Genomic DNA, 12,311 nt, shown 5'->3' with positions numbered 1-12,311 from the left:
TGTGTGAGTGGTTGGTGTTTCTTTCTTGCTGTATGGATGTGGCTCCCATCTTTAGGCCTCCCAATGCTGTCCCTGGTCCTGCTGTCCCTGCATGGCCCTGCTCCTCCTGCATCCCTCACAGCCATTCCCATTGTTTCATGCATTTACATACCATATTCTGTCTTTGCTTTCTAGTCTTGATACCTCCCTTGTGTATTAAACAGTATTATAAGCCATACTGTGTTATGTCCTAAGTATTCACTCAGGTCTTTCAGGAAACTAAGGTTGCATTCACACCTAATAGTCCTCTTCTTTGGTGTGTTAAAACATTATAAACACATATAATGACAGACTGCAGTAAGGAGGGCTCTGATCAGATTGTACCACAGCCTTTTGTTGTACACAGGGGACCAGTGAGGTGAGCAGTCACAAGCAAATATAACCTAGCTTATAGGCCGAACCGCACCAAGCGGTTGAACGCACCAGGGTTCGATTCAACCAGACTAAACAAGGCTGGTGTGAACATGACCTAAGACAAGGTATTACTTCCTTCACAAAACAAACAATGCAAGAACTATAATCACAGATTGATTTATTTGACAGGTGTGTTGAACTACAGTTACAAAAACACTCACCTACTGTCCATTCACTCTAACTCTACATTAACATTTCTCTCTTCTAACTCTACATTGACTCTACTAACTACTTGTGTCACAGAGTGAACCACTTGTTTTTGGTGAGATTTCGTGGAAACAACACACTATTGTAAAAATGTCACGTTTGCTTAATTAAGCCATTATGTGTGGAAATTCTATGTGATAACTGCATCTTTCAAATACGTTTTCTGTCTGTGTAACAATCCCAAAGGTATGATTGAGTGCCAGCGTGCATTATTGAGCCAAATTGTCCATTGTCCTGGGTTGCCAGTCAGACATGTGAACACATTTTCCTTTAAATCTGAAACGTATATGTAGTTTTGTAAAATTTGCTACTGATTACGATTTTACAAAATAACTTCACTGCTGAGATCAAGGGACAAGGCAACACTGTCCCAACAGGCAGAGGAACAATAGTGAATGATAAACAAACCATCTGTTTTACTTGGGAGAGAAAACTAAGGCAAATTCAAGAAATCTTACACAATCTGTTCAACTAGTCCTTCCGCCCAAATAACAGATTTGTTAAATGAGAATTCTACAATCTGGCAAACCAATCTTCAGGATGGCATCATTTGACAGTGCTCTCCAAAACTTTCACAAATGATTTGTAAAGCCATATCATTACAGGACTATCATTACGGGACCTTATGTCATTTAGAAAGAACAGTCATGGCAGACTCATATTGGATTTAAGATCATAGTCAATAACTGTAATAATAACAAATAACTAGAGGCCTCCACGTAATACTAGTAACTTAAGAATTCAACTTATGAACGTTTTCTGATTGGCCACTGGTAAAGGTTGGGCAACTCGTATTTGACCCTGAAATTTGTGTCCTCTTTGGGGCAGTGAGAACAAGATGTGACACAACACTGACATCTACGGTGGCCCTGAAGTGCAAGTCAAAACAACATTTCACAAAACGCTACAGCATTTCAGGAAACACCACAGCATTTCAGGAACCACCACAGCATTTCAGGAACCACCACAGCATTTCACAAAACACCACAGCATTTAAACTTATACGGAAAGGGTATTCCTTTAGGGAGAACACTTCTTGTTTGTGATTGGACAGAGCCAGCCAGAGAAGCACTGCTGTGATTGGTTGTTTTTACTGCCAGTCAAGAAATGACGCTTCGTGATTGGTCAGCACCCGACAGCGCAACATGCCCCAAAACATCAGCCGTTAGCTGTTAGCACTCAGAGCTCACAGCTCCTCATATCTGTTCAGAAACTAGACAAAAGTTAAACAAGTACAAACCACAGACTGTCTGTGTCATGGCGAATACAGTCGCAGCTTTATTTATGTCTGTATGACGTTGCTGTGAGTGTGGACGGAGCAGCTACAGGTTAGTTTAGCCTGATCGATCCGATCTCCATTCAGAAAACACGCATTTTAAAAGGTTTTTCGCCTGCCGTCTTGTCTGCACACTTGTCACAGCATTAATTCATGGTTTTTAATAACCGGTATCAGTATGTTGTTACTTCGGCATCACTTTGAAACGTGTATTACAATTAAATCACGGTAAAATATGTTCATTTTGTTGTAGTCTACCATAGTATTTACAGGGAGATAAGCCCCGAATATTCGCATCGCTCTAATCGTGATTTAATTGTAATACACGTTTCAAAATGATGCCGAAGTAACAACATACTGATACCGGTTAGTAAAAACCATGAATTAATGCTTTGACAAGTCTGCAGACAAGACGGCAGGCGAAAAGCTTTTAAAATGCGTGTTTTCTGAATGGAGATTGGATCGATCAGGATAAACTAACTTGTAGCTGCTCCGTCCACACTCACAACGGCATACAGACAGAAATAAAGCAGCGACTGTATTCGCCATGACACAGACAGTCTGTGGTTTGTACTTGTTTAACTTTTGTCCAGTTTCTGAACAGATATGAGGAGCTGTGAGCTCTGAGTGTGTGCTAACAGCTAACGGCTGATGTTTTGGGACATGTTGCGCTGTCGGGTGCTGACCAATCACGAAGTGTCATTTCTTGACTGGCAGCAAAAACAACCAATCACAGCAGTGCTTCTCTGGCTGGCTCTGTCCAATCACAAACAAGAAGTGTTCTCCCTAAAGGAATACCCTTTCCGTATAAGTTGAAATGCTGTGGTGTTTCCTGAAATGCTGTGGTGTTTTGTGAAATGCTGTGGTGTTTCCTGAAATGTTGTTTTGACTTGCACTTCAGGGCCACCGTAGACATCACCATATTTCACACGGTGAACATGCTAGCACACAGCTGCTTATCTACACTCGGAAATACGGCGCAACATTAGCATTCATTTAGAGTCATGTATCTCTCAGTGCACTTTTTTTTACCAGGGACTTTCATCAGCGTAATCCAATTGCCAAATTGACTCCACACAGCCTTTTTTTCTGCCTCACTCCAGGGCCTTCTTTGGTTTCCCTTCTGTACAGCAGAACCTTAATGAACAGTAAACAAAAAGACGATCCCTCAATGAAAGTCAACTAAACTAAACTGCTAGCAGTCATCAACAGGGCTGACTCGTGGGTTAAAAAAATGCAGTTAGTGAGTAAAAGTAAGTAAGTAAATGAGTAGGTTCAAGGAATTTCGAAAGTATATGCAATGTAAGATTGTACAATGTGATGTTATGCAAGAATGTTAGAAAGCAAATAAGTATAAAGTAGTAAAGCCTATATTTTAGTAATTAGTAAAGGTGTAGTAACACTAAAAAGTGGTACTTATTTAAATGCCAACAGCAAATACCCTAATATGATATATATTATAGACGTTATTTTATTGTGTGAAAGCCTCCAAATGTTTGTAGGATAAATCGCGAACAATTGTGGATGCCTTCCAGCTGGACACCTGATCTCCAGGGCGGGGTAGTGATGTATGAATACGGCCCAGTCACAGGGCTTTCACCTGGGGCTGACTGGAGATGATTTTCCTCGGTCCAGAGCATGGAGTGAGCCCTACTTGCCCGCTCCAAGTGCAATCTTTTTGGGGAGAGTATGGATGTCTCCCTGCAGGAAAGGAGTGGTGAAGTGATGTAACTAATGTATTTAGCCCAGTAACAGGGCTTTCATCAGGGGCTGCCTTAAGAGACAGGTGTACCGCCCCATTCAAACTCCCCACTGCCACACTGTCCCCGGAGCGGGTCTCTCCAGTCAGCCCCAGGTGACTGGGCCGTATTCATACATCACTACCCCGCCCTGGAGATCAGGTGTCCAGCTGGAAGGCATCCACAATTGTTCGCGACTTATCCTACAAACATTCGGAGGCTTTCACACAATACAATAAAGTCTATATTGAATATTTTATTAGGGTATTTAGGGTACAGCAATGTGTTGTATGTAGGTGTGTGTGTAAGTGTATTTCCGCGACACACATATCGCACAAATTAAATATCAAACTTTAATTCTGCCCGTGACTCGTTATTTAATTGTGGTTATAAAAATGTGGTTATAACATTTTTTTTATATAAAGTTTTATTGTCACAGCTACTAAAAGTGTGTTATAATTTTAAGTGTACATTCATTTGATACATACCAGTTGATCGTTTTGCTTTCTTCTTCTTTCCATTATCTGTGAAAACAACAAATTACCTTTGAGAAAATCCTCAATGAATTAAAATGGTACACAGCCGTCTAAATGCACACCATTAAATACTGAAACTCATAATTATTAAAGGCATTTAAGTGCAAAAGTCACAAATTGATAGCCTACTTTAAGCTTCAAATAAATATCAGTGGCCATTATTAACAATCCAGCTAGACCCTCTTGCACAATACAGGTGACGATTAATAGTGCCTTTACGGTAATAGCCTAGTACAAGGGTACAATAATGCATGTTTTTCTGATATCTTTGAGTAATATTTAAGTCCTTAATAAGGCTGACACTGTTGGACTCAGTACTAGTTTGACTGCTACCAGAAATAAAATGAAGTACTTCTCTTACTCTTTTAACTCTATTTCTCCCTCTCTCGTCTGTATCAGCAGGTTCTGGATGAAGCCTCTTGTGCTCGGGTCGTGAGAGCTCTGTTAAGAGAGAAACGAACATCAGACATTAAGAGTTACTTTAACATTAGAATGATCTTTCATGCCATTTGCAATCAATAATGAAAGCAATCAGTATTTATTTCCTGTACAAACTTATAACACTTCACAATAACAACATATCAACTACATAGTAATACAAAAGCAACCACCTGATAAACATATTGTCATGTCCTTTTAATTGGTTGGCTGGCTCTCTCTCTCTCCCTCTCTCTCCTGACAGCCTGTCAGTATCTCATGCAGCTCACTGATCCAGTAATGAGTGACCCGGCAGTGAAGAATAAATATATGTATAACTAGTTTAGCTTGTTCCAGAGGTAGATAAAATAGCGAAGTGTGTTAGGTCTAACTCTTAGTGTGTGTTTTGCTCCGCTCACCAGTCCCTCACAGCGGGTGGAGCTGCAGGATTTCTGCTTCACACACGTACCGCTATTTTATTGTCATTTTCGGACACCTTAAAATACTGCCAGACTGGTGGTGAAGTTATTTTGGCGAGCTTGTTTTGCTGCGCACAGAGAAAAGTGTCATGTATTTTACGTCATGCGATCAGAGGTGGGGGCTGCGGGCTGTGACTCCTGATCGGAGCAGAGACACATGTTCACTAAGCCGAAAAACGATATCCGGTCACAGAGATCTGCTATTTTAAAGTAAAGTCAACACATATCGACCCGAACGAACGAAAACAGTTTTAACATAGCCTATAGTTTTTTGTATATGACAAATTTGCGAGGGTGATGACGTCAGAGCATCGTCCATTTTAACAAACAAAATATATTATAAAAGGCATAATATATTTTATAAATGTAAGTGTATGTAGTTTGAGATGGTAGAGATTACATATGTATTAGTTAGATACAAATATACAAATGTATCAGGCAACATTTTAGATGTTACAGTCTTGCCTTAATAATTTTAGATGTCAGGTTAAAAAACGCATGCATTTTTGCATTCATATTTTATATATTTTACATGCAAGACCATGTGAGACTTACGCTTTGTGTTCGGACCGTCTCCACAGCAGCGTTAAAAAAATCTTGGAGGTGGGCGTATCTGAGGCTTGGGGATTTTTTTGCGATCAACCAATCACATGAATCTCCCGCCCGCGACATACGAAGCCAAAAAGCCCGAAGTAAACTGGATATAAACTCCCCAAAACAGGCGAAAACATACCACTGTCTCTGCCACCTCCCTCCATGCCTGGCTCCTCCGGTTTATATCCCGGTAGGTCTGGTCATAAAGCACCGGGTGATTGATTCGCTACCGCTAATTTCTCCTCCATTTTTTGGAATATGAGGAAATGACCTGCGGTCTGGCTCTCCCAGCATACACGCCGTTTGATTGGCTAGAGCTTGAACTGTCAGATTTGCGTACACGGGATTTGATTGGCTGACGCTTCCTCCTCAGCTTCAAAAGTTGAACATTGTTCAACTTTGGATCTTGAAAATCCTGAGAATCTCCGCTCGCCTGCCCACAATGCATTTCGGCGAAAGCGAAAAAAAGTGACGTCACCCCATTCAAAGTGAATGGGCAGAAGCGTTTCAAGATTTTTTAACGCTGCCGTGGAGACGGCCATGCTAACGTTAGCTTAATTTAGAGTTTAGCCTAGCCTCAGCAGTTCCACTCATGCCGGAGAATGCTAAAACATTAAACAACCTAACATAGTTAAAATATCACTTACCTGGAGCAGTTGTGTGTGTTTTTCCAGCTGTAATTCGTTACTCATTGCTGTGTTGCTTCTTTCACACACCATGTGGAGCTGCTTCAGTCTCAGTAATCTTCTTCTGTGCCGATCCATGTTTGTAATGATGCGTTCAGGTGCAAATGTAAAGTACAATGCGTCTTCATGTTGGAGTTTGCAAAATGTTTCAAAACCAAAATATTTCTTATGAAGTGAATTGCTCTCACTTGAAATAACTATCCCTAATAAGATTTGTAAGGAGAGATTACTTAACATAGTGTAGAAACTGTAATAGGGACTTACTGAGTCGGGGACAGTACAACTGTAATTGTTGTATTGCATGAATGCAGCATTAGCTGCTTTGAAGTTTTAGCGCCAAATGTGGTATTCAATAGAGTGGCGCCCATCTACTTCCGCCCCATGAGACCTTATTTCGGAAAAATAATGTATTGAAGTCAATGGAGAGAGAAAACTTATCTTTCGATCCCGTTTGAATTGTGCCATGAATTACACATATGATGTTTGTCAATCTTAAAAAATCATTTCCATGTCAAAAAAGTCACAGTTTGTCGTAAAACTGTTGAAATATAAGACTATGAAAAATACGCAACTAGAAAGACTACAAATCCCAGAGTCGCGTAAGTGATGTCACAATTGAGACACATAGAGATAGCTAAGATCAGCGCCATATGGCGCTGGCTAAGATAAGATAACTTTAACAAGATGCCTGTGTGCTTAGTACCAGGTTGTTATTATACCAGCAATGGGTCTTGCTCGTTCTTTCGCTTCCCGTCTGATGAAAGGACCAGGAGTGTGTGGATCAAGCTAGCTGGTAGCTAGCACGTTAGTTAGCATTACAGCCTTGTCATTTGTATTAGCCTTAACATGAAGTAACATTAAGTAACCCAAAATGTTAAACAGTAAGAGTAGTAGTCATATTTCGTGAACCCTTTGAAGAGTACTGTCACCGGTGTGATCATTCTGTAATACACCATTTAAGCCCGGGGGAGAAATGCTAACGCTAACGCTAGCGATCTTCTCTACTTCATGCTATCTGCACAAATGGTTGACATTAAACATTAAAACGACCAGGCAGTTCAGAGAGAATCAAAGGAAGACAGGCAGGCAGCTTTGCATGACATTCTTCAGGACGTGTTTCATTGTGGTGATAGTGAGGGTAGTCAATCGTTGTGTTGACAAGACAGTAGTGACGGCCATCTTGGTGACGTGTGTTGTTGACCAGAGATGTAGTTCATTGAGCGTTTCACACAAACAAATGTGTTACTTCACAGTTTTACGACACATTTTTTTTTTTTTTTACTTGCAAAATTATCTTTTAAATTGACAAATATCATATGTGTAATTCGTGGCACAATTCAAACGGGATCGAAAGATAATCTTTCTCTCTCCATTGACTTCAATACATAATTTTTCCGAAATAAGGAGGTCCACCGGAAGGGGAGGGACTTCGCCACTCTATTATTAAAAAAAACGTGTTTATGAACACTTTCAATGAAAGATAACATGAACTAAATCTATCCGTATACTCAGGATGAGCATTGCCTCCAGCATGCCTGCTTTTCTCACAGAGGGTACTCCTGCTTTTCACTGCTTACTAATTCAAATATATTATTTTAATTGTGATCCAGCAACAAAATATGCTCCATGTGTGTGTCCCTCAGGTGGAGACGGTAGGAGAGAGGATAGTCTTATACATCCTCAATCGTGTCGTGTATAGAGCCCAGGAGATGAGCTCTGAAGAGCTCCCCTTCCTCTGCCACGGAGAGAAAGATCATGCAAAGATCCTCTGGAGTCATGGAGAGGCTGTCGGCTTCTACTCAGTCAAACCCCAAGGTACTGTGTGCCACGATAATGCATCTACACAAAACATGTATTTGTGTCACTTTTCCGACAATAAACAAGTAAACAACACAATAACAAGCAACACCAGCACAGTACAATACAACAACATTGTTGCCAGACAGTATGTTATCTAGAGTTTCAAGAAAGATACTTTTTTTGTATTATGGACACAGACCGTGAGTTCACAAATATTTAAGGTTAATAGAACAGGCGTTTCCAATAGTAGTTCAAACATTGAGACCATTTACAGTGTGTAAGTCTTTTCTTAGTCTTAATACAAATGTGTCTCCATCTCATGAATTTCTTTACTGATTTCGATCCAATGGTCTAATGTAGGAGGATCGGCTTATAACCAAATGGGAGTCATCTTTTTTTCTTTACGGCTAAAGTGAATATTTTCAGAAGGTATCTATCCCTCTCTGTTATTATGTCTGGTAGGTCACCCACATAAAGGACAACACATGAGAAAGGGATCTGTAAACCCATAACGTGCTGCTTGGTTCTCCAAATATCAATCCAGATTAGGTGTATCTTTGTCCAATTGAGTAGCTTTTTAAGAACAATCCACGTTGTCATTTACGGCCATCAAGAAATGGAATATGCTTTAAGTTCCAGCTGAGCGTTAATATTATTGCTAATAGTTATGTGAAATCCGTTGACATAATAAATTGTATTAAAGTCAACGTTTCAGTTTTTTCAGTGTATACTATTATCTGTTTAATAGTCAAGAGCCTATGTAATGTTTGAAGTGTTTTTTGGTTATTTTGTCTGTACCTGCCCATCATGGACTACAGATGCATTTGATCTAATAACTAAAACTGGCATACATCTTCTCTTTTTGTGGCTTTCTGCATGGTTCTTGTTTAATAAAGACATCATAATAACAATGTATGCTTTTTGTTTCCCGTGTAGGTACCCTTTGTAATTCCTATTCAACCAGAAGCTATCAGCTGACTGTCATGGACTCCATATTTGTTAGAAAAGGTCAGCGTGGGAATGGCTTCGGCCTCCAGATGCTGGAGGACTTCGTGCTCAGTTCCAAAGAGGACTGTCTGGGTCTGAGGTACCCGCTCACAAAACCCATGTATAAAGGTAAATGATGCACATTATGGATATGGACGATGTGACTCACAGACAGCTGTGTTTGTGCTGGTATTTCATACAAGTACAAACCCGTAACTACAATGCTCTTTGTTTGTAGTGTGTGAGAAGTACCTGTGCCAGTACCCAGAAGACACACATCTGCTGTGGGAGGTGACCGTTGATTCCTGGTAGAAGTCCGGAGGAGTTCTGAGCGAGTGTCCCTCCAAATCTTACGGCACCGTTGAATGTGATGCTGGACAGAAGGAACTGCCAACTCACTCTCCTCCTCAGGAAACAGGGGAGGTTGGTACCCTAAGGAGGCTTCAAAAGGAGAGAGAGCAGTTGCAGATGACGTGAGCGAATTAAAGGAATACTCCACCCAGGGTAGAAGGGAGCTCCAGGTAGATTGATTGCGATTGGCAACACAGCGGAGAGTAGATTCCAGGTCTTGATTGGCCCTTTCAGTTTGACCGTTTGACTGGGGATGATAACCAGAAGTTAGACTGACAGATGCACCAAGTGAATGACAGAAATTCTTCCAAACCAGAGAGATGAACTGAGGTCCACGGTCGGAGACGATGTCAGCCGGGATTCCATGCAGGCGGAAAACATGCTGGGTGAGAAGTTGACCGGTCTCCAGGGCTGAGGGAAGCTTGGGCAGAGCTACAAAATGGGCACATTTGGAGAAACGGTCTACAACTGTTAGAATAGTTGTGTTTCCTTGTGAGGGAGGTAGGCCGGTGACAAAATCTAGTGCAATATGAGACCAAGGTTGACTTGGTATAGGAAGGGGCTGGAGCAATCCTGCAGGTCTCTGATGAGAGGCCTTGCTCCTAGCACATGTAGTGCAGGCTGAAACAAACTCCTTAGTGTCTCAGCAGTATCCAAGAGTCTGACATTCACAGAGGAATCCCTGGTGATCACTGAAATGACTGAAAAGGATGTGGTGATGGAGGCAATAAGCACTCAAATAAAAGAAGCTGAATCTATGGAATGCACAGTTGAAATTGTGGTACATAATTATTTTTTCCTTACAAATTGAAACAAATGTTTTTGAGAAACAAAATAATTAAAGTAAAAATAATCCCTGTGATTTCAATTTGTAGGAGGAAGTGACCGTACTGAGCGCTACCAAAGGTCAGAACGCTAGCATTTTACATCTATGTTAAAAAAAGATTGTATATTAAAGGTTCTCAGGCCTTCTGAGCATTAATATAGCAGTAGACCACTATTTGTTATAGACACATACTTTTATTAGTCTCTGCACAGCGCTCATATAGCCGCTACCAATGATCAGGTTCCCACTCGTGCTGTTAGCATTGCTAGCTCCATTAGCTGCTAGCCACCCGCCATGTTGAGAGCCATTTGGAGGCAATCCCTTGTCATAGATATGCTCTGAATTCCATAAACAGTAGATAGCCTTGCATGTATTTTTCAATACATTAATGAAGATTGTACCAATTGTTTCAGTCTCTGAGGCCGAGGTGCCCCTTACAGCCCGGGGAAGAAGCAGTGGCTCAAAACGAAGGAAGACGTGTTACGCTCACCGGTAGCTACAGGAGTGAACTCACAATGCTGAACACAGGACGATGAAACAGAGCTTTTGAGGTAGAAAAAGGTTTATTAACCAAAAACCTTATATAGAGTCAGACGAGGGATTTAATATCCAATAAACCCAAAGCCAGGGTTTGTCAACTGAGGTGGTGCGGATATGCACGGAGATACTCTGGCGAGGAGAGCCGGGGGACCAGAGCTGGTGAGAGTCGACAGGAAGGAGCTGGTGTGCGTGGAAGCACGAAGGTACACTGGCGAGGAAAGCCGGGGATCCAGAGCTGGCGATAGTTGACAGGTTGGAGCTGGTGTGCGTGGAAGCACGGAGATACTCAGACGAGAGGTACGTGGCTGGATGTGGCAGGCAGAGGAGTAGGCAGATGGATTCTGACGGAGAACACAAGGGTTAGATTTGGCAGGAACACAGAGAGTTAGTTTTACCATAAACTACATGTACCAAGTCGAATTACCAGCGAGGTGAAACGACGAACTGGTGAATACTGGATGAGAGGACCGGGCATATAAGCAGGTGAAGGTGAGTAGTGTAATCAGGATGATGAGCAGCAGCTGCGGAGGTGAGTTGGCGGGAATCAGAAGTGGGTCAGCCACACCCAGCCAGGGAGACAGACACACAGACAGACAGAACGAACATAACAAACATAAAACAAAGAAGAGAAGAAGGAGGGAGATACTGCAAATCCTCACAGTACCCCCCCCTCCACGGGAGCCTCCTGGCGACCACCAGGCTTGTCAGGGTGTGCTCTGTGGAACTCGCTCACCATGACAGGGTCCATGATGCGTGACCGAGGCACCCAGCAACGTTCCTCCAGGTTGTAACCCTCCCAATCAACCAAGTACTGAAAGCCCCTGCCCCGGCGTCTGACATCCATAAGCCGACGCACGGTGTAGGCAGGATGATCATCGATGACTCGGGGGGGAGGAGGGGGAATGGTTGGAGGGCACAGGTCACTAGTGTGGACTGGCTTGATCTGGGAAACATGAAAGGTTGGATAAACCTTCATGGATCTGGGGAGTCTCAAGCGGACAGCAGAGGGGTTAATAATGCGCTCAATGAGGAAAGGCCCAAGGAACCGAGGGGACAGTTTCTTTGACTCGGTGAGGAGTGAGATATTTTTGGAAGACAACCAAACTGATTGTCCAGGGGTGTAATGGGGAGCGGCATGTCTGTGACGGTTAGCTGACCGTTGATTCCTGGTAGAAGTCCGGAGGAGTTCTGAGCGAGTGTCCCTCCAAATCTTACGGCACCGTTGAATGTGATGCTGGACAGAAGGAACTGCCAACTCACTCTCCTCCTCAGGAAACAGGGGAGGTTGGTACCCTAAGGAGGCTTCAAAAGGAGAGAGAGCAGTTGCAGATGACGTGAGCGAATTAAAGGAATACTCCACCCAGGGTAGAAGGGAGCTCCAGGTAGATTGATTGCGATTGGCAACACAGCAGAGAGTAGA

General features: G+C 42.3%; 1 protein-coding gene and 2 long non-coding RNA genes across 3 annotated transcripts; 2 read left to right on the top strand and 1 right to left on the bottom strand.

Moving 5' to 3' along the window:
• Window positions 1–3,003: 3,003 nt before the first annotated feature.
• LOC117472823 lies at window positions 3,004–4,852 on the bottom strand. The gene is made up of 3 exons (XR_004554965.1): window positions 4,573–4,852; window positions 4,164–4,199; window positions 3,004–3,073 (listed from the first exon to the last, which is right to left on the bottom strand). It is a non-coding gene; the product is annotated as an uncharacterized LOC117472823 (long non-coding RNA).
• A 3,154-nt stretch (window positions 4,853–8,006) lies between these two features.
• Window positions 8,007–9,486, top strand: LOC117472624 (soluble lamin-associated protein of 75 kDa-like). Its single transcript, XM_034117922.1, has 3 exons — window positions 8,007–8,202; window positions 9,124–9,303; window positions 9,413–9,486. Exons 1-3 carry the CDS (start codon window positions 8,007–8,009, stop codon window positions 9,484–9,486), a joined length of 450 nt encoding a protein of 149 aa, XP_033973813.1.
• A 691-nt stretch (window positions 9,487–10,177) lies between these two features.
• Window positions 10,178–10,829, top strand: LOC117472822. The gene is made up of 3 exons (XR_004554964.1): window positions 10,178–10,306; window positions 10,401–10,431; window positions 10,765–10,829. It is a non-coding gene; the product is annotated as an uncharacterized LOC117472822 (long non-coding RNA).
• The last annotated feature ends 1,482 nt before the right edge of the window (window positions 10,830–12,311 follow it).

This window comes from Trematomus bernacchii, unplaced genomic scaffold (assembly GCF_902827165.1).
Source record: "Trematomus bernacchii unplaced genomic scaffold, fTreBer1.1, whole genome shotgun sequence".
Taxonomy (NCBI): Eukaryota; Metazoa; Chordata; class Actinopteri; order Perciformes; family Nototheniidae; genus Trematomus; species Trematomus bernacchii.
The sequence above is the reverse complement of the archived record's forward strand: the minus strand, read 5'-3'. Positions and strand labels throughout refer to the sequence as shown.